General features: G+C 43.5%; 1 protein-coding gene across 1 annotated transcript in view; it reads right to left on the minus strand.

Annotated features, from left to right (window-relative positions):
- LOC143296091 (uncharacterized) overlaps window positions 1–21,055 on the minus strand; it is a 40,917-nt gene extending 19,862 nt beyond the window's left edge. The window contains exon 1 of the mRNA XM_076607854.1: window positions 20,796–21,055. Coding sequence (XP_076463969.1) covers window positions 20,796–20,860 — 65 coding nt within the window. The 5' untranslated portion in view covers window positions 20,861–21,055. The remainder of the gene's footprint in view (window positions 1–20,795) is intronic.
- Window positions 21,056–21,565: the final 510 nt, after the last annotated feature.

A 21,565-nucleotide genomic window follows, 5' to 3' on the forward strand; every position in this document is an offset into this window, starting at 1 on the left:
ATGAAGCCGCCTATTTTTCCTTGTTAAAACAAAGACTGATAGAGTTTTATCCAAGACTGGAACAGTTCAATAATGAATAAGGACAATTATGATACTTAAGATTGTTCCAAAGTGATTTTTAATGTGAAAAATATTTTGAATTCATGAATATAAGATGTTTCCGGGACTGTCTTGTGAAACTACGAATCGGTGTGTTACCAATAAAAGGATCCAGGTGGCGTAGGTCCCTCAACTTCAGTTCCAGTTATTTATGTACAGTCTGTAAAGTTGATGAATCCGAACACCACTTTATCTATGTGTGTCCCTCATATACCAGTATCAGAAACAAGTACTTACCAGGTATTACCCAAGATTACACTGAAATATTGAAATATGGAAAAAGTAAGAAAGTTGAATACGTATCTTTTCTATGCTCTTCGTCATAGACAACGGTTTGCAGATGTGTAATTTGACATTAATTAAGAATAGTTTGGTTTGCTTATTCAAGTTACCACTCACTTGACATAATATGCATACCAAAGATGTACATCTTTTTGCCAGAGACCCTTTCCTATGGGCTGGTGACCGCCTTGAGGAATAAATTTTGTTCTCTCTCTCTCTCTCTCTCTCTCTCTCTCTGTCTCTCTCTTCGGGTTCACAGCCAACCGTCGGGGTGAACAGATGTGTCCGTCGAGCTCTGCAGAACACAGAACACTGTGCACTGAAAAAAAATGTTCAGCGTTTTCTCTCTGTAAAAGTATGCTCATCGACGCATGAGCTCATCGTTAACAAATTAGATGTTTTCATTCAGTTTTATGAAACTATTGGAGACGAAATGTTCTCATCCAAGAAAAAAGCAGAAATATTCACCTTTTTCTATGCAGACATGAGCTACCGCATTCTTGTAAGTACTTTCTGTGCTGTGGTTTTCCTGTTTTCAGTGAAGAGCTGTGTAAGCCACACCCGTATACAGTGGACCGAGCCATCTTGAGGCTCACCGCGCGACCGCTTGAAGCAACAGTCCCTCGCGCGCGACAGCCATAATTACCCCAACTTCAGTGAGCGAGAAAGCGAAAGTGAGAACATACCACGTTGTGCTGCCATTAATTCGGCTCCAGAAAACCTTCGAAGGAAGAAAGAGAAAAAGGAATATCATCTCATCGGAAAGAGAATGACCTTTTCCGTTTGATTATTTGTTTATTTCTACAATGTCATTGTGTAGTGAAAGAAAATATTTGTCTTCTTGTTGTTGTTGTTGTTGTTGTGTATAATGTGTGTGTGTGTGTGTGTGTGTGTGTGTGTGTGTGTGTGTGCGCGCGCTCGCGTGCGCTTTTCTGTTCACGTAGGTATAACCGCCCAAGACGACGGAAAAGTTTTAAAAGTGATTAGAAAAGAAAAAAAACAAACAACAACACATCACTTATTCCAAATTGAAAGACGTTGTGCATTGCAAGAAATACATATTTACATTAAACATGCTCGCGTGCTCGTGCTCGCGTGTGTGCGTGCGCGCAGTGTGTATGTGTGTGTGTGTGTGTGTGTGTTTTCACTGATAACTATATGGAAAGACTTGTGTGCTTCTTGTAGATTTTAAAGATATTTTACCACTTTTTCTACGCATGGTATGATACTGTTAATTTGAAATTCTGTCCACCCCATTATTCTCCTGTCTGCTTTCTTCCCTAACTCTCTAACATTGTTTCTGTCTGTCTCTCTCTCCCTATATATATGTGTGTGTGAAGAGGATATTTTGTTTCATGTCCCGTCACACATATCGGTGACTGAAGACATTTTGTTAAAGTATTTATGAATACATTTGAGTATTATCGGTTAGAAGGAGTGGGAGATATGAATGAATGGAGGGTTGGGGGAAACTGGGCAAATGAGGGTGAAATGAGGGTGAAATTTGAAAAAAAAAAAAAATCTAAATACAATTACAGGAAATTACTTAAAGGACTTCGTAAAAGAGAAGTTGTTAATCTGACAAGCGAAACAACTGATAATGAATGCAAAAAGTCAAAAACATCAACGTTCTCAGTCACTTGTGAAGACACACTTTCGTGTACATATGTCTTCATCCAGCTACAGTCAAAAATCATATGCTTAATTGTCAGGTTACTAAAGCATATGCACTTGACAGAACAATACTTGGTCCGTAATGAATTTAATAATAGGACCAAAGTCTGAGAGTCAACTGACGAGGTTTTAGACTTGAATCCAAGCACCTATAAAAGTGCTTATTTCCTTGTATGACAATGGGCAATATACTTTTATACTATCTATATGATCCTTTGCTCCCCTTTTTGCTACCCTGACTGCTTGGTCGTTATAAAGGAATCCAGTGTGGGATGGTATCCAACAAAAATCAACATTTGTACCCTTCACAAATAGGGAGTGCAATAGATACCTAATTTCAAACAATAAATCTTCTCTTTGATTCTTCTCAAAAAGGAGCAAACTTTTTAAAACAGATTGAGAATCAACACCAAATAGGATATTACTTACTATGATTGGTATATCAACAAGATGATTTAAAGCCATAAGGATAGCCACCAATTCAACTGTAAAAATTGAATGTCCCATACCTAAATAATATGATTTTTCTGTTTTTAGGTCAGGAATGACAAAAGCAGATCCTGCACTGATATCATCCAGGACCGAGCCATCAGTGTAAACTTTTAAATGATAATCAAACTTTTCTTCTAATTCAATTCTGACAGATACTGCTTATATGTGGAGATTCTCCTTTTGTTGTGTCAGAAGCACATATGTTGACGTTTGCTTTTAACTCCCTGGGAGGGACAGGTGGCACCAGAACACGAGGTGCCATATCATGTAAATCAACGTCTGAAGAATTTAAAATATCTGACACATATGTGCGAATGGTTTGTAGATTTGAATTATATTTTGCATTTTTTGGAAAATCAATATCAGACCTAATATTTAATTCCTCAAAATCATCCAGTGCTGTACATCTCACAAAGTATTTAGCAGAACTTAATTTTCTTATTTCATCTAGTGGTAGAATACCCGCAAGCTTATAGGCTTCTGAGGTCTTAGTATGCACAGGTACCCCTAAAGCCAGTTTCGCAGCTTTACTGTCAGTTATTCGCAGCTTCTTTAGAAACGTCGGCGGAGCAAAAAAGATTTCTTGATCATGTCGTAGGTCAATCTTGTTCTTACGAGAGATGTCGCTAAATGTAAAAGAATTTTGGAGTCTTGTCCCCAAGGAGAGTGACTTACAATTTTTAAGAAATTTAAACCTTTAACTGCTTTAGTCACTATTGAATCAATGTGTTTCTTCCAGTTCAGTTTTGAAGTAAATAGGATCCATCCCAAGAAATTTTATTTCCGACTTGAAAAATATTTCACGTCCTCCCCCCAAAAAATCGTGGTAGTTTGCTGGGATTATAACCATTATAAAAGAGGATCAAATGTGTTTTTTCTACAGAAAACTCAAAACCATTAGAGTGCATATAGCTACTCAGTCTATCGAGTTCACCCTGAAAATGTTTCTGTACATAATTGATGTAATGTAGGCTTGTCCTTTTCCTCAAGGATGTCTGAATCCATATAGCAAAATCATCCGCATATTGAGCCAGCTTGGTAGATGATGAAAAACATGTGTGTAAATCATAAAGCATAATGTTGAACAACAATGGAGAAATAATGGAACTCTGCGGGATTCCCATGTTCAGTTATAGGCCTAGAGGTTGACAAAGTTACTCCCACTTCTGCCACTATATATCTCCCACTTAAAAAGGATTGAACATAAGTCAAGATTCCTGTGATTTAATTGCATTCTTTTTATGTTTATTTGTGTTTATGTTAACTATTGTGTGTTTACGCTGATACACAATCCACACCTCTTCTCTCCCTCTTTCTATATCTGTTTCGCCCCCTCCCCCCCGCCCCCACTCCCCCCTCTCTCTCTCTCTCTCTGTTCTTCTTCTCTCTGTAATTCTATCTCTCGGTCTCAGTGTTAAATTTAGTTCACTGAAATTTGGGTGTGTTTTGGGTATTCGTGTTAGCGGGATGGCGAATTTTATACTTCGAATAAATGTTGAAGTTTGAGAATGGGCTTCTTGTGTGTCCGTATTAGTGTGTGTGTGTGTGTGTGTGTGTGCCAGTGATTGTGTGTGTGTGTGTGTGTGTGTGTAAAACATCCAGCTGTCGCACTGAGAAAGAAGCGACGCTGCCATGGACACAGAGTTAGGGATGATCATATAACCGTCTTCGACGGTTTTTTACAAGGTGGTCAGTCCTTTGTTTTCACCTCAGCGCGTTCGACGCGAACACACACACACACACACCCACAGAGGCAGAGGCGGCGTCTAGGCCGCCATGATCAAAGAGATAAGGGTAGTCATAAACAGGCCTGGGATATGGTCACCCTCCCCCCCCCCCCCCCACACACACACACCACACACCTCCCTCCCCCACCCCCTACCTCCACACAAAGAGAGGCAGAACACACACACTATAAACACACACACACACATACACACACACATTTACTGCACTCGCCACTGTCAGCGCGCGACCAAAGCAAGGCCATATGGAGTAGATTTTGTAGAGTGATCTCCATCATCACACACACTAAGCAGTTCACCCAACTTAGCAAAAGCAACACACTGCCCTACATAAAGAACTTCACTCTGCACCTAAAGCAGCACACATAATGTAAAAGCCCATCAAGGATTTCCTTGCATCTCATATCAGTCAGTCAGTCTGTGTTCAGTTCTTCTGGGCATAGACACTGAGATATTAGTGTCTATGTTCTGGGAGACAGCTAAGAACTCTCGCTGGTTTTACTCCTTCCCATAACAGTATCAGTAGCTCAAGGAGGCGTCACTGCGTTCGGTCAATTCCATATACGCTACACCACATCTGCCAAGCAGATGCCTGACCAGCAGCGTAACCCAACGCGCTTAGTCAGGCCTTGAGAAAAAATAAAAATAAAATAAAATACAGTGTCTACTGATGCAAGCCACAACACTCACTCCACAACTGGTTAAACAAAAGTAGCCAATCTCGGCTTGTCCTTGTGACGCAAAGCGAATGACTGACAGATTCACTGCTTAATCCTGACTCGTCCAATGCAACAGTTTGATCTGATTCGCTCATTCCAAAACCTGTTTCTGTTCACCTTCTGTGACGACAAGTTTAACATTTAACGTCGTCACAAGGAGAGTGGCGGTCGAGAGGGGAAGATAAACCACATCAGAGCATCATTCCGGCCTGGACGAGGATAGATTTTGCATAAATTCTCCCTTGCCCACATTCCGAAGTCCCGCAATCTACCCAAGCTGTGTGTGCAAAGGGGAGATGGGGGACGAGTTGAAAGACATACTAGGCCAGGGAATTTAGATTAAAATTTGCGTTAGGTCAAAATGTCTGCAACAAAACCGTTCTTTTTACGATAAAATAGAAAAAATCATACACTGATATAAAGTTGACCACTATAGGGGGGCGGGAACATTAGTAGATTTTGATTTTTAATGTCCAGAATCGAATAATTTTATTACTACTGCCTGTGTGACAGCGCCCTACAAAGAGTCGCAAGGTAAGGTAAGCACAGGCGAAGGTTACGCAAGCGCGGTATAAGGAGTCGCCAGAGGAAAGCGTTCAGTACATGTGACTGACTGCTGCCGCGCTGATGCTGATCTGAGAGCACGTCACTGCGGCAGACAACTGATTCTGAACAGTACGCTAGGAACAGAGCTCTTTGGAGTCAAAAGGACACAAACATTTTCAATTTCATGTATTTTATACTAAAGTGGTAGAAGACGCAAATCCGCTTTTATGAATGTTTTCCAGTTTCTTACCATTCATGACATATCATAAAGAATGAAATCAGTATTATACCGACTGCAAAGGTGAATTTACGAAGGCAGCATGGGATCATTTAGTTCGTAAGTACAATTTTGTTGATATTTTACGCAATGCACAACATGGATATACTCCACGCTCCGCTTATTAACGTGTAGAATATAAATATCTAAATATGTGTTAACCTGGTTCGGTTTCAATGAACATTATCAGTGCTCTGTCCAGACAATAAATTGGGAAATTATGGAAGGCAGATGATGGCAAAATTGAACATCATCCCTTGATGTGAAAAGAACGGTATGAAATACATATTTTTCTTTGGAAATGAACCAGTATTTGCAAATGTGACTCACGAACTCTGGCGCAGTAGACGTCGATTTAGCGTGGGATATAATTAATAATCATAATGATAACAATGGATCATAAATTTTATTAATGATTATGTAAAACTTTGTTGTAACACGTGTAACATTGAATCCAAGTTACCTAAACTAACTTTCCCGACGCAGATGTTTGAATTACTGGATTTATAATAACGATAGTAATGAATCTATCATGCGATCCTTAGCCAATGCAATGCATTCAAACAAAGCCTGTGCAAAATTATGTATTTTATAAATGATTACCGAAAACCTTATGACATATGTAACATGGAACCCAAAATACCTAAACTAACTCCCCCCCCCCCCCCCCCCCCGCACCCCCCCCCCCCCCCCTCCCCGGATGATTTTATTTTTCAGAAACACTGCAGGCACTCCATTTTCACATCAATTCTCCCCGGTGTTTAACTGCTTAAAGTACTACCGTTCATCTTATTATGAAATGGGAATTGTATTATTTATATCACTTGACAAAAGTTTTCCTCTTTATCTGAAGAATTGTGATCAAAACACCGGATTCTTTGTATCCTTCTATTCGATCAATCAACAGAAACCTGATTTGCGTTATCCTCACTGAACAAATATGTAGGATTACAGAAAAACAAAATGTAATAAAAGTAAGACTATGAGAAAAACAAAACCAAACAACAACATCAACAATAACAACAGCAAACAACAACTAAAAATAAGGAATTTTATTATCTGCGTAAAGCAGAACCGAAAACATGTGTTCCGTGTACGAATGTGACACCTGACTTCATCTCAAGCACTACTAAACGTGAAATGCTGTAAACTTAATTAATTCTAAGAAATTCATTCACAATTAACGTATACTTTGGTTTTACAGAACTTGTGTGATGTAAAATGTGGCTGTTGTAATCAAATTATGCAAAACAATAAGCGTGCAGGGACTGACGTGTTTCGGATACGAATTATTTCGTTCCACCCTTCGTCTGTCTTGTGAACTGATAAACTACATCATTTCGTGATAAAACTTCACCAGACAGCAAAAGCCAGAATCAAGGTAATTTAAGGGGGTGATTTTCTACTTTGAACTTTGTTGTTTGGAACTTTTGAGGCAACAAGTCTTCAACTGAAAGCAGTCTTACCGAACTACATGCGTTGACTTGGTTCGAAATCTTACGCCAGTATCCGTATATTACCGCATCTCGCCATGTGTCAGAAACAGTGATTGTGTCTAAACTTAATCGGATCAGAGATAAAAGAACAAACAAACCATAACAACGACGAAATTAACATACACAGTTGTTGTTGTTGTTGTTGTTGTTGTTGTTGTTGTTGTTTTTTAATATAGCAACCACGGGGTGCGAATGAACATATCGGAGATTTCCGTGTAACATATGTACATTTCACACGCTGTCGGAAACAACACATTCTCTGAATCTGTGTTCAAACACACACGATTGAAGGGTGTTTGCCAAACTGATTTACGCTTTCCCGCGATGAATCTGCATGATTTATGGTAAAACAGTTCTAATTTTGTTTACATGTGTATTTTTATTGGATCGTTTACATGCACAGAAGTAACACAGAAAAGCGGAACTGAAAATTAATATCCGACGTCGATTGCATTCAAATATATGAATAGACTTTTTTTTCCCAGAAAATGAGTGTATGTGCTGCAGAAGATAGATGTGTTGACCACCTGTTGCAAGTAAAGAACGTGTAGTGTATTCATGAATGTGCTTGCCTTTGAATGAATAAAAAAAAAAATTGCGTCAAGAGGAACGGGTTGTTTACGTCTGTCACGCGGGTTTTTTACGTAATATTTCAAACTTAATGTACCATTTTTACTGATGATCAATGTTTTATTATCACAACGAATGAATATAGATCAGGTCTGTATGTACTGGATTTTAATCAGGTTTGTACTTATTTGTTTCTGACCACTTCATGTTCAGACACATTGCCATGTCACAAAATGGTGCCGAAATGTTGGATGTTTTTAATAATTTTCAACACATTTAAGACACAAGAACAAACCATATTCTCACAAAATTGTTGCAGACATTTCTCTAATGAATTGTGTGCCGGGCGGATAGTCGCTCCGGTTCGATATTTTGATGTATCGCGCATGTGCACAGCCTCGGCTCGCACTCTTCCGCTGGCGCTCAAGAACACAGGTCACTTGTTGATTACACTGGATCACAAAAGCAACCATTCTTGTGTTTGTGTGTCGTTGTAGTGTCAACCTACATGTTCGGTCACGCCACATGGTGGCAGCGGTGACAGAAGCGGTGATTGGTAGGTTTCCTAACAAGTGAAGGTACGTGAAATATCTGATCTTTCGAAGTGAAATCTATCAACACAAGACTCGAGCAATCTATGTCACAAATAGATCGTGTTTTGACAGTGATAATTGTCAAGAAACAGACTGAAAATCATGTCGTTCAAGCCTCCTAGCAATTTTGACTTTACCTCTCCTGAGCAGTGGCCTACTTGGCGACAACGATTCATGCGTTACTACACTTGCGCAGAACTATCAAAAAAGTCGTTCGACGTTCAAGTTTCTTCTCTCATCTACAGTATGGGTTCAGAGGCTGAAAAGATTTATTCCACATTTACTATCCACACAAACCATCGTGCTGGTCAAGATCCCCCTGACCCACCAAACACTACATTTGATGATGTTGTCAAGATGTTTGATAACTACTTCACGCCAAAGAGAAACATTATTCATGAATGCACAGTTTTCCACAAACGCACCCAGCTCCCAGGTGAAAACGTTGAGACATACATTCGTGCACTGTATACTGCACGTGTACGCAACTAGCGCGTCAGCATGAACTTGTGAAGCAGCAGTTGACTTCACAGCGCCCTTCTTCGGTCGATGCAGTCCGTGGACAGCATGGACACTGCCGTGGTGGTTACCAGAGAGGAGCTCAGGGCACAGACTCACACAGCGCCACACCTCGAGGCCAGCATCATAATCTGCGTGGTCGCCGCTCATCCCGTGGAGAAGGAAGAGGCGGCAAATGTAATAGATGCGGGAGAGATGCACACTACAAAGAAACTGATTGCCCAGCAAAAGGAAAAGAATGTCGTCATTGTGGAAAATTGAACCACTTCGCTATTGTTTGCCGAAGCAAAGCAAAAGAAGCCGACGTCGTAGAAGATTTGACAGACACTGAAAACAACTATGAACAATGTACGTTCTTCCTTGGAGCAGTGGACAGCAACATCCCAGCATGGTACGCACAACTCGACGTATGTGGCACACCTTGCAAGTTCAAGATAGACACTGGAGCAGACATTTCTGTCATGTCTCACAGCCAGTATAAGAAGCTTCATCTCGCTCCACCGCTTACCCCTACTAGAGCTGTTCTGAAGTCGCCGGGTGGTGTTCTGAAGACAGCAGGCCAGTTCAAAACTGAAGTAAAGCTGCATGGTACTAACGACGCCATGTCACTGCAAGTTGTCGTCGTTGACGGAGATATGGATATCTCCTGAGTCGGAGTGCATCCCTCGCACTGAATCTTATCAAGCGCGTCGAGAGTGTTGAACAAGAGATCTTTGGAAGCATGTTAGATGGGCCGCCAGTGCGGTGCCAGCCAGTGAAGATAGCCCTGAAAGAGGGAGCTCAGCCCTACAGCATTTCAGTCGCGCGTCGTGTTCCCATCCCTCTCCTTGAGAAGGTTAAAACAGAGCTAGATCTGATGGAGAAACTTGGAATCATTGAAGAAATCACAACACCGACAGATTGGTGTGCGCCAATGGTTCCAGTACAGAAGAAGTCAGGCCAGATTCGTATCTGCACAGATTTCAAGAAGCTGAACGAGGCAGTGAAACGTGAAAGGTATATCCTGCCCACACTGGATGACTTGCTGCATAAGCTGAGCGGCACGAAGATCTTCAGCAAGCTAGACGCGACCTCAGGCTTCTGGCAGTTGCCGCTAGATGAAGAAACAGCAAAGCTTACCACCTTCATCACGCCAAATGGGAGATATTTCTACAAAAGGCTCCCGTTCGGGATCTCATCAGCTCCAGAGATTTTTCAGAGAACAGTTGAAGAAATCCTCAAGGGCATGGATTACGTACTCTGTTATTTCGACGACATCCTCGTTTTCAGTGGAGATGCCAACTCGCATGAGAAGCACCTGGACGACGTCCTCAAGAAACTGCACTCTCATCACCTGAAGCTCAAAAAAGAGAAATCACAGCTGAGACAGACCGAGATAGAGTTCTTAGGCCACATCATCAGCGGAGACGGAGTGAAACCCGACCCAGGCAAAGTCGAGGCACTGATGAACATGCCAGACCCCAAGAACGTTACAGAGCTGCAAAGACTCTTAGGTCTCGTCAACTTCCTGGGCAGGTACGTCCCAGATCTGTCATCAACACTGAAGCCAGTAACTCAGCTCCTGGAAAAGGACACAGCATGGTCCTGGGAAGCACCACAACGCAAAGCACTTGACAAGGTGAAAACAGTACTCACCTCTGCGCCAGTACTCGCCTTCTTCGATCTGACCAAACCAACAACAGTGAGCAGCGACGCTAGCAGCTATGGCATCGGTGGAGTCCTACTCCAAGAACATGACGGATTCCAGAAACCTGTGGCCTACTGTTCACGTACGCTCACCAACGCTGAACGCTCATACGCCCAGATTGAAAAAGAGTGTCTCGCAGCCGTCTGGTCATGTGAAAAGTTTTCCAGATATCTCGTCGGCTTGGAATCCTTCAAGCTCCAAACTGACCACAAACCCCTGGTGCCCCTGATAAACACAAAGGACCTCCAAGATACTCCTTTGCATTGTCAGCGACTTCTCATGAGAATGATGAAGTTCAATCCGCGTGCATTCTACGCCCCTGGCAAAGATCTAGTCGTAGCAGACACTCTGTCCCGTAGCCCATTGTCTCATGCGTCCCAGAAAGAGGACTTCCAGGAAGTTCGTCAGGACATTGAAGCACATGTCGACTTCGTCAGGTCAACGTGGCCAGCGACAGACAAACATCTGGCTGAGATCGCAGCAGAAACAAGCCGCAATAGAGTTCTCAGCGCAGCAGTTCAGTACACAGTTGCTGGATGGCCCGCGTACCAGAGCGACGTAGGCCCAGAACTACAAGAACTGTACTCTGTGAGAAATGGACTGAGTGTTCACAACGGCCTTCTGATCAAAGCAAGCAGAATCGTGATACCAACGTCAATGCGAGCTGAAATCCTTGATAGGATACACGCAGGTCACCTCGGTATCCAGAAGTGCAGAGAAAGAGCAAACTCCTCAGTCTGGTGGCCTGGACTCAGCAGAGAGATCGCAGATAAGGTACAGAAATGCACTTACTGTGAACAGCGACAACCATCGCAGAAACATGAACCTCTCCAGCCTACCCCTCTCCCAGATTGCCCATTCCAAATGGTCGGTACTGACATCTGTGAAGTGAAAGGTCAGCATTACTTAGTCCTGATTGACTATTTTTCTCGCTACATCGAGATTGCTCACCTGCCAAACATGACAACTGACACTGTCATCTGTCGGCTGAAAAACGTTTTCGCTCACCATGGCATACCAGAAACGCTGATGTCTGACAATGGCAGACAGTTTACCTCGGTAGAATTCCAGAAGTTTGCTGACAAGTGGAATTTCACTCACTGCACAAGTAGCCCATATTTCCCAATCTCCAACGGAGAGGCGGAGAGAGCCGTACAAACTGCCAAACGCATCTTAGACCAAGAAGACCCGTTTGAAGCTCTCTTGTCGTACAGAGCGACACCTACAGGCCCAACAGGGGCCAGCCCCACAGAACTCGTGATGGGACGTCGACTGCGAACCACCCTGCCTACCCTGCAGTCGAGCCTGGAACCTCAACTCTACGACAAAAATGTCATCCAGCAGAACGATGCCAAGGCCAAGTTCAACAACAAGAAGAACTTCGACAGGCATCACGGAGCCGTCTACCTGCCCGAGCTCCAACCTGGAGACCATGTCCTCCAGAAGCTGGACCATGAGTCCCGATGGTCCAATCCAGCCCGAGTTGTCAGTCAGGTTGCCCCCAGATCCTACCTGGTTGAAACTCCTGTTGGTACCCAGTACAGGCGAAATCGCAAACACCTTCGCCTATCCCACTCCCTTCCTGCAAGTAGCTTTACGCAGAACGCTACTTGTCCTACACTCCCACAAGTGTCTGGACCTCAGATTCCTGGTCCTGGTCCGAAAGTCCCAGTTGAAGTCAGTCTCCGAGTCCAGGGACATCCCGAGGTCAAAGCCCAGACCTGCCCGCCTGATCCCGTACCCCCAGCTACCCCGGTGGCTCATTCTAAAATGCCACCTAGCCAGGCAAGAAGCCCTGCAGCCAGCCAGCCGAGCCCGATGCCCAGCCAAGCCAGTCCTTCGCCCGAGATGTCGCCGGTTCCAGTCCAGACAACCCGAAGTGGGCGTGCTGTTGTTCTTCCGGCACGCTATAGACATTAACGCAGCCATGCCGTGCCGACGTAGACAACGCACCATCCTTGATCCATGCCGAGACTAGATGTCTTCCCGAGGGCATCGCTGAAGTTCAAGTTCTGAGTGAAATGAACATTCATTGAGATCTCCCCTCTCGGTTATCACAAAGACTCTAAAACTAATCTTGGCATTATTCGTGAATGCTTTTGTCCTTTTCATTGGGGGGGAGATGTGCCGGGCGGATAGTCGCTCCGGTTCGATATTTTGATGTATCGCGCATGCGCACAGCCTCGGCTCGCACTCTTCCGCTGGCGCTCAAGAACACAGGTCACTTGTTGATTACACTGGATCACAAAAGCAACCATTCTTGTGTTTGTGTGTTGTTGTAGTGTCTACCTACATGTTCGGTCACGCCACAAATTGCAATCCTGATAACATGTGAAACATTTGAATAATCATTGTAAACACATGTTTATACTGAATCAGACTGAGAGACCCCAATTTCCAAGAAAGTTCTGGAGACTGACCCATTTTCATCTTCCAGGCAGTCTTTGCTCTTCATGACTAGCTAATGCACTTCATTTTGCCACCTTCATACTCCAGCCAGATACATTTTCTTTCCCACGCTAAACTGACTTGTCTACTGCGCCAGGGTTTGTGAGTCACATTTGCAAATACTGCTTCATTTCCAAAGAAAAATATGTATTTCATACCGTTCTTTTTACATCAAGACATGATGTTGGTCGATTTTGCAATCATCTGCCTTCCATGCTTTCTGTTTTGATTGTTTGGACAGTGCTCCGACAATGTTCATTGAAACAAACCTAGTTAACACGTATATTCATATACTACACGTTAATAAGCAGAGCATTAAGTATTTCCAAGTTGTGCATTGCGTAAAATGTCAACATAATTGTTCTTACGAACTAAATGATCCCGTGCTGCCTTCGTAAATTCACCTCTGCAGTCGGTATAATACCGATTTCATTCTTTATGAAATGTCATGACTGGTAAGAAACCGTAAAACATTTATAAAAGCAAAATTGCGTTTTCTACCAATTTAGTGTATATAATAGATGAAATTTTAAATGTTTGTTTCCTTTTGACCCCAAAGAGTTCTCTTATTTTCTGTACGGTATCTGCCATCTGCCGCAGTGTCCTACTAACGGACAGCATCAGCGCGGCAGCAATCAGTCACAAGTACTGTACCGAGCTAAACGCTTTCCTCTGGCGACCCCTTATACCGCGCTTGCATAACCCTGGTTTGCTCTTGCCTTGCGACTCTTTGTAAGGGTCTCTCTCATAGCCAGAAGTGTGACAAATAATTATTAAAAACCAAAATCTAATCATGTTCCCACCCACCTACAGCGGTCAACTTTATAGCAGTGTGATGAGTATGATTTATTCTATTTTATCGTGAAAATAACGGTTTTGTTGCACACATATATTTCGACCATTTTTGTGTCTGCCCTGGACTATGAGAGGGTGAAGGGATGGGGAGGGAAGGGGACAGAGTGTGGGTGGTGGGGGTGACACTGCTGGCACACTGTACACATTATATCATATCATAATGTATCGTATCGTATCATATTATATGATATGATATCATATCATATTTCTGCTTGAGTTATACACATTGCCTGAATTTCGTTGTTTGATATTGATTCCGATGTTGAATTTGAGGTCAATGCATTGCAGTGATCCATCTTATGTGAAATACGATAAATATTTGTGTTTCAGTGTCATTACTGTTAATGTCTTCGCTTCCACCACTGTCATTATGATCGTCGCCCCCTTTTGCTCTTTTCTTTTCTTATCTCTCATTTTTCTCTACGATTTGCATTGGGAAAAGACAAGAAACACTCTGATGGTAAAGTAAATATTTTTGATAAAAATGAGGGGGATTTCACACGATTTCTCACACTTCTCGCAATTGAGAGAAAACGTGGGAGGGGAATGACCACGATTTTTGGAGAGAAATCATGGGACTGCGAGAAATCGTGGGCTTACAAACCCTCTTCTTCCTTCACGGTGAATATCAGCCAGCTATGATGACTGTCTTCGAGAAAGGGTCATTTTGAATTTTGTATCCAGCTTTTCTTAGGTTTGCGCGGGTATCTTTCATCTTTAAGAGAGCTATCTTGTCGCTGCATTGAACAAAACGTGACAAGGACTGGACGGGGTCCATTTCGATTTTTACCTGCCCCAATCCTATGGGCATGTCGAATGTCCACAGTAGAGAAGGGGGTGCTTGGGTTGCAAAGTTCATTCAAGATGTCAATAACTTTTTGTGCACTTTCTTTTTCAGTCTCCTCTTCCAATTCCTGGATACCATAGAACCTAAGGTTTTCCTTTTTGATAATTTTCTCCAGACGATCAACTTCATCTTGTAGATAGGTTACTTCTGCTGTAATCGCCTGTTCACGTTGCATAAGTCTGTTGCTCTTCAAGAAAACTACTTAAACGTCGCTCGTTTGCGGTAACTCTTTCGATGGTGTCACATATATACCACTACATGTTTTCCATCTGGCTAACATCGAAATATGGTCCTGGGAAATTCTATGTCACCACAGAGAACGAGGAATAAAGAGGTGGAAGGAATTGCCTGAATACATCAATAGTCTCTTGTACAGAAAAGCTGCTTTTGAAAAATGTCTGCCATCAACACTGACCTTTGGTTGGAAGAGTGGTGACATAACAACAAGAGTTGCAGCTGTGATGTTTTAATATGACAGAAAACCTTCCACGAAGCGCTTTGTGGGATCGGAAATCCAGCCTGACTGAGACACAAACAGCTTGTAAGCCCACGATTTCTCTCCCTTTGAGAGAAATCGTGGGATTGCGAGAAATCGTGGTCGTTTCCCTCCCATGTTTTCTCTCAAATGCGAGAAATCGTGGGAGGCGCCCCCATAATTTCTCACAATGTATGATAAATCGTGGCAAGTCCCCTTTATTTCAATATATATATATATATATATATATATATATATATATATATATATATATATATCCTTTGTCATCAGAGTTGGCTTCTTGTCTCTTCCCAATGCAAATCTTATACAAAAATGAGAGGGAGAAAAGAAACGAGAAATGGGGGAAACTACTACGTCGATCATGAGGGAAGACGTGGGAGGTGAAGGTCGTCGGCCCCTTCACTCTTTTCCTTTTCTCACTCATTTCTCTCAAGATTTGTGCTGGGAAAAGACAAGAAACCAAACCCGATGAGAAAGGAAAATTTTTTTAAAGAAAAAAAAATAATAAGGGGGGCTTCATACATTTTATCACACTGGGGTAATATAAACAAACTCACGCAATCGCACAAACATATGCGGTCGTATTCACACTCGTCCACTTTACGTACACGTACGTATTCACCTGAAAACACACGTACACTGACACAGCATAATGGCACTGGCACAGTGTCAAGTCAAGCCATTTTGTTGAAGTCCAGACACAGAGAGTGAGAGAGAGAGAGAGAATGTTGCGCTCATGTTTTTCTCAGTGAACAAGACCCACACAATGCACAAACTTGTTCACACTTCCATACTGTCACACGACAGACCCAGTCATCCATGACTGGGCCTTTGCCAAGCAACAAACAGAGAGAGAGAGAGAGAAAGGGGGCAGAAGGGAGTTAGGTGATGTGGGGGGTGGGGGGAATGTGTGGAATGTAACAAACAGGGCACACACAAAAAAGAGTTGGGAGTACACGGCAGGCTGCCAGTGAGCTAACCGTTATTTCCCAGGGGCTATACGTAAACTTTTCAATCGAGCGTTCAAGCACGGTGGGTGATTCTCATAACTAATAGCATGTTTTACTTCATATTCGGCTGTTCATTGGTTTCACACACACACACACACACACACACACACATCTGCGCGCGCGCACGCACACACACACACACGCGCGCACGCACACACGCGCACGCACACACACTTCCCACATCCACACACACATCCTCTCTCTCTCTCTCGATTTCACGCTGTGTATACATCTCAGATCAATGTCTTGCTCGGCACACAGAGTATGCACACGTACTTTTTATGGACATTGACGAAGATTAGGAAAAGAAAATCTTATGCGTGTCTTCACAATTTGCCTTCACCAAGGACAGGCAGACCACTTTGTTTAAATATGTTACACTGAGCACAGTGTCTGTTGTCCTGTACTGCTTGCCGTTGGTACTCTTAACTCGCAGTGCATGGACGTCGAGAAAAACCCAGGACCAGACGACAGCTCTTGCACTCAATATTTCTCGAAGATCCAAGACACTGTTGATACTTATTTTTCTCACATCATGTATTCCTTCGAATATCAAGAAAAAGGTATCACCAGGAAACTGGAAGTCTGCTTCGATCGATTTGGCCGAGTACTGAAACAGCTACAGACTGATGTGAATAAATTGGAAGAAAGTGTCCAACAGACAAAAGGTGACATTCATACTTTCATTTCTTCACCGAGACAATGACTGATTGATTGATTGATATGGATACTTATATAGCGCCTGTCCTCGGTCGGAGACCAAGCTCTAAGCGCTTTACAAACACGGGGTCATTTGCACAACAGGCTGCCTTCCTGGGTAGAGCCGCCGACTGACAGCTGCCACTGGGCGCTCATCATTCGTTTCCTGTGTCATTCAATCAGATCTCAGGCACGCACACATACACACTCAGACAGACATGTAACATTTTACGTGTATGACCGTTTTGTCTATTTACCCCGCCATGTAGGCAACCATACTCCGTTTTCGGGTGTGTGCATGCTAGGCATGTTCTTGTTTCCATAACCCACTGAACGCTGACATGGATTATATGGTCTTTAACGTGCGTATTTGATCTTCTGTGTGCGTATACACACGAAGGGGGTTCAGGCACTAGCAGGTCTGCACATATGTTGACCTGGGAGATCGGAAAAATCTCCACCCTTTACCCACCAGGCACCGTCACTGAGATTCGAGCCCGTAACCCTCAAATTGAAAGTCCAATGCTTTAACCATTCAGCTATTGCGCCCGTGTTTAATATATTCTCTAAATTTGACGTGCTCATTGAGAAAGTCAATAGACTGGATGCAGCTTCCAGAAAGCCCAGCTCATCTTCCTTGGAATTCCAGAGTCACGCCAGAAAGACGAACTCAGTAACTGATAGCTACCACTCATTATTCCCAAACCTGGAGAAGGCAGGATATCAAACAAGCATCAGAGATCCCAGATTCAACACTATATAGGCAGCAGGGGAAGACCACATACTAAAAGAATGGGAAGCTACATGTCGAAAACAGAGTTCTACGCAAATTCCAGAACCATCACAAGCATCACGGTTGAAAAGCAGTGAGTACCATTGGTCACGCTACGAAAGTGCACATGAAGACCAGATCAAAAACCAGTAGCACGATTACCAGTCGTACCTTCCAAACTACCAATCGTACACCAGAAATGAGTAACAGCTGTACCCCAAACAACCTAACTCTCTGATAATCAGAGAACAGACGATTTCCGTCAAACCAAGGCACAGGACAACCAGAACGAGCATGAGACATACCGGGGCAGGCAGGTTTTCAACCACAGCCATAATCAGTCAGCTTCAACCAACATGTGGTGGGAAAACAGTTCCGCTTCAGAATGGACCGGTGATGCAACGCAATCGTACACAGCAAACCACAATCGTGAGTAACTCCTACCTCGATCCCAGGACTCCGATTTCTAAAGAAATGGACACCAGAGAGTCAATCGTACACCAGGCCGAAGAGCAGAGGTCAATGGCGAGTGCAGGACGCAAGTGCACAAGACAGACAGACTTGTTGCCAAGAGTCAGCTCACGTTTCTCCATATACCAGAACTCACAATGAATCAGTGAGGGGCAAACCTTCCACTTAAAAAAGAGCGGGCGTGACACGATGTCCCCCCTCGACAGCTACTGCCACAAACGACCAAAGTCCTCACGATGACGACTTCGCCGTGACGAATCTTTCTGCTATCGAACCCCGCCCTCTGACACAAACATGGACGTGAACAGAGAAGAATGCAGTGTGCAACAGTTCAATGAAGAAGAAGACCAGGCAGTAATACTGAAGAGGGCACAGAAGAACACACTGGACACCAGGAATATCTAGCACTCACAGCAGGAAGATCCGGACACACCGCCTGTCAATGCCAGTGGGACGAATGTCAGTGGGAGAGAAATCATTTCATTCATTTTGCCCATCGCTCCTGGTGGAGCATAGGCCATCGACGACCCCTCGCCATCGCACTCTGTTCTGGGCTGTTCTGGCCATTCCAGTCCAGTTGGTCCCTTGCTGCTTCAGCTCTGCCTCGGTATCTCGCCTCCAGCTGTTGCGAGGCCGGCCTCTCTTCCTCTTTCCCTGCGGATTCCAGGTCAGGACTTGGCGTGTGATGCTGGACGCTGGCTTCCTGAGGGTGTGTCCGATCCAGCCCCACTTCCTCCGCAGTATCTGCTTGGCCACTGGTTCCTGTCCCGCTCGCTCCCACAGATCTTCCTTTTTTGATCTTCTCCTGCCATCGGATCTTGTAGATGCACCTCAGACAGGTGTTGAAGAATGTCTGAATCTTCTGCTACATCGTCTGTGCTGCCCGCCATGTCTCGCATCCGTAGAGCAGAATTGGCTACACATTGGAGCTGAAGATGCGGAGTTTGGTTTTCATACTGATTGCTCCAGATGCCCAGATGTTCTTGAGCATGATGAAAGCTGTTCTTGCCTTGCCGATTCTGGCTGTGACATCTCGGTCCGTGCCTCCCTGTCGGTCAACCACGCTTCCCAAGTAGACGAAAGACTCCACCTCCCTAATGGGCTCTCCACCGACTTTGAAGTGGGAGAGAAAAAGAAGAGATAAATGGGCGTGTGGGTGACAAGGGGGGGACGCACGACGACTATCTTAATAACTGAGAAAGCGTGGCAGGGAAACGACCACGCTTTCTCGCATTCCCACGTTTTCTCGTAAACTGAGAGAAAGCATGGACAAACAGGGTTCTTCCTATATGATCAAAGTATTACCCTCAATTGATTTTTTTTCTAAATCCCAACCCATCCAATCTCATCCCAGATGCTGTGTTTGAATGTTTTAATACACACACTAAAATCATTTTAGCCCTGTAATGGGGAGGATTCTAAATTTTATTTCATGTTTAACATCCCCATTTTCTTTTACGTAAATTCGTCAGATATCTCGGCAATGGCAAAAGACACCCACGTGTAATGTTATCAAGAGACACAACGAACATGTTTTATTCCCAGTTTCTGAGAGAAAATAACACTCAGCTTCCAGCAAAGGATAGTATAAGAATAAGGGATGAAACATAATAGAGAAGAACGCTGACCAAAAGAAATGTTGGCCCTTATTGACAGCTGATAGACAAACGATATTTTCACTTTGCGGATCCTAAAGGATTTAACGACTTCAGAGTGTATATACAACATCACTGATAAGCTCAGCTGCAACATAACCCAGGCATTATCAGACAATTATACGACAAGGCAGAGATATAAATAAACAGATAGAAATGTGTGTGTGTGTGTGTGTGTGTGTGTGCGCGCGCGCGCGCGCGTGTGTGTGTGTGCAAAATCAGTTTAGATGGTGCAAATGTCCAGTGTACCATCCCATTATTTCTACTAAATCAAGAAGAATGTGGGTGCTGGTGCAGCAACATAAAATGAAGGGACACTGGTTTTATGCCGACCCAGAGACCCACAAAACATTATCACCTATTCCGAATGCCCCTTTCCTTTCGCTGTTCATAAAGAAGATAAAGGGGATGTTCTTCATAATTCATAATATCGATATGTTCTGAAACTCTGAGACCAATTTTAATCGCTTTTTTAAAATCCCAACTCTGTACACACAAATACTTTGATCGACAACATCCTTGTGATTCCTCCCACTTAACACATGAGTGTGTGTGTGTGTGTGTGCGCGCGCGCGCGCGTGTGTGTGTGTAAGTGTGTGTGTTTTAAATGCACGTGCTAATTATCAAGTAACTAATCTTTCTTTAAAGCATTTATACAATTCTGTGTTGGCGACACATCAGTGCATTTCCGCACACACCGCGTACACACAATACAAATAGCATAAAAAAAATTAATAGGCTACATTGAATGCATCCATAATACACAGAACACATGCGCGTGGGACTCACACACACACACACACGCGCGCGCGCGCGCGTACATTCTTCAAACAAAAAACAAACCTGATCTCCATCACGATCTTGCGCAAAATTTCTTTTCGGTTAAAACGCTCCTCCAAATAGTCCATGGTGGCACACCAAAAAGAACAATACCAGCAGCGCCAACGCCTTGTGTGTGTGTGCAAGCCACTCCGGATTCTTCGAACAGATTACACGGTTTCACATTGCATGATGACACCCTGTGGCCTTCGATTCCCGTTCACTTGTTGGCTGTCGTCACTTGCGTGTTGTCGTGTGCATAAATGCTTATGTATTTCAAAGTCCGTTTGTACAACCTTTGATATGTTACATTTTGAAAAAAAAAAAAAAACCAGCAAAAAACAGAAGGGGTTGTATAATGTGGTTCATTTGTTGATACCCACTGGACTAAGTTGTTTGTCAGTCGTCATAGAGCGCGGTATGAAAGTTGATTCTGGCGCCGGCTTCCCTGTCACCACCGCGGCTACAGGAAAGATTAGGACGAATAATAACCGTTTCAGGTAACCCTGTGTCGTGCTCGAGTTAATGTGCTCTATGACGAACAAGAGACAGCCTGTTGGGTAGCTGTTGGGACTGTTGTCAAACCCGTCCCCAACACCGGCCCCCGGCTTCCTTGCGTTTCAAGTTCTCTGATAACACCTGTCACAGGTCATGAAGCAGTCATGAAAGACCTGGTATTGCTTACACCGACACACTTATTTTTCAAAACTGATCTCCGGGTTATTAGAATACAATACGGTGACAATTTGGTACTGTATAATGTATAGTACAGGAGAGAATAGTTTTCACTGACA

Source organism: Babylonia areolata, chromosome 2 (genome assembly GCF_041734735.1).
Source record: "Babylonia areolata isolate BAREFJ2019XMU chromosome 2, ASM4173473v1, whole genome shotgun sequence".
Lineage (NCBI taxonomy): Eukaryota > Metazoa > Mollusca > Gastropoda > Neogastropoda > Buccinidae > Babylonia > Babylonia areolata.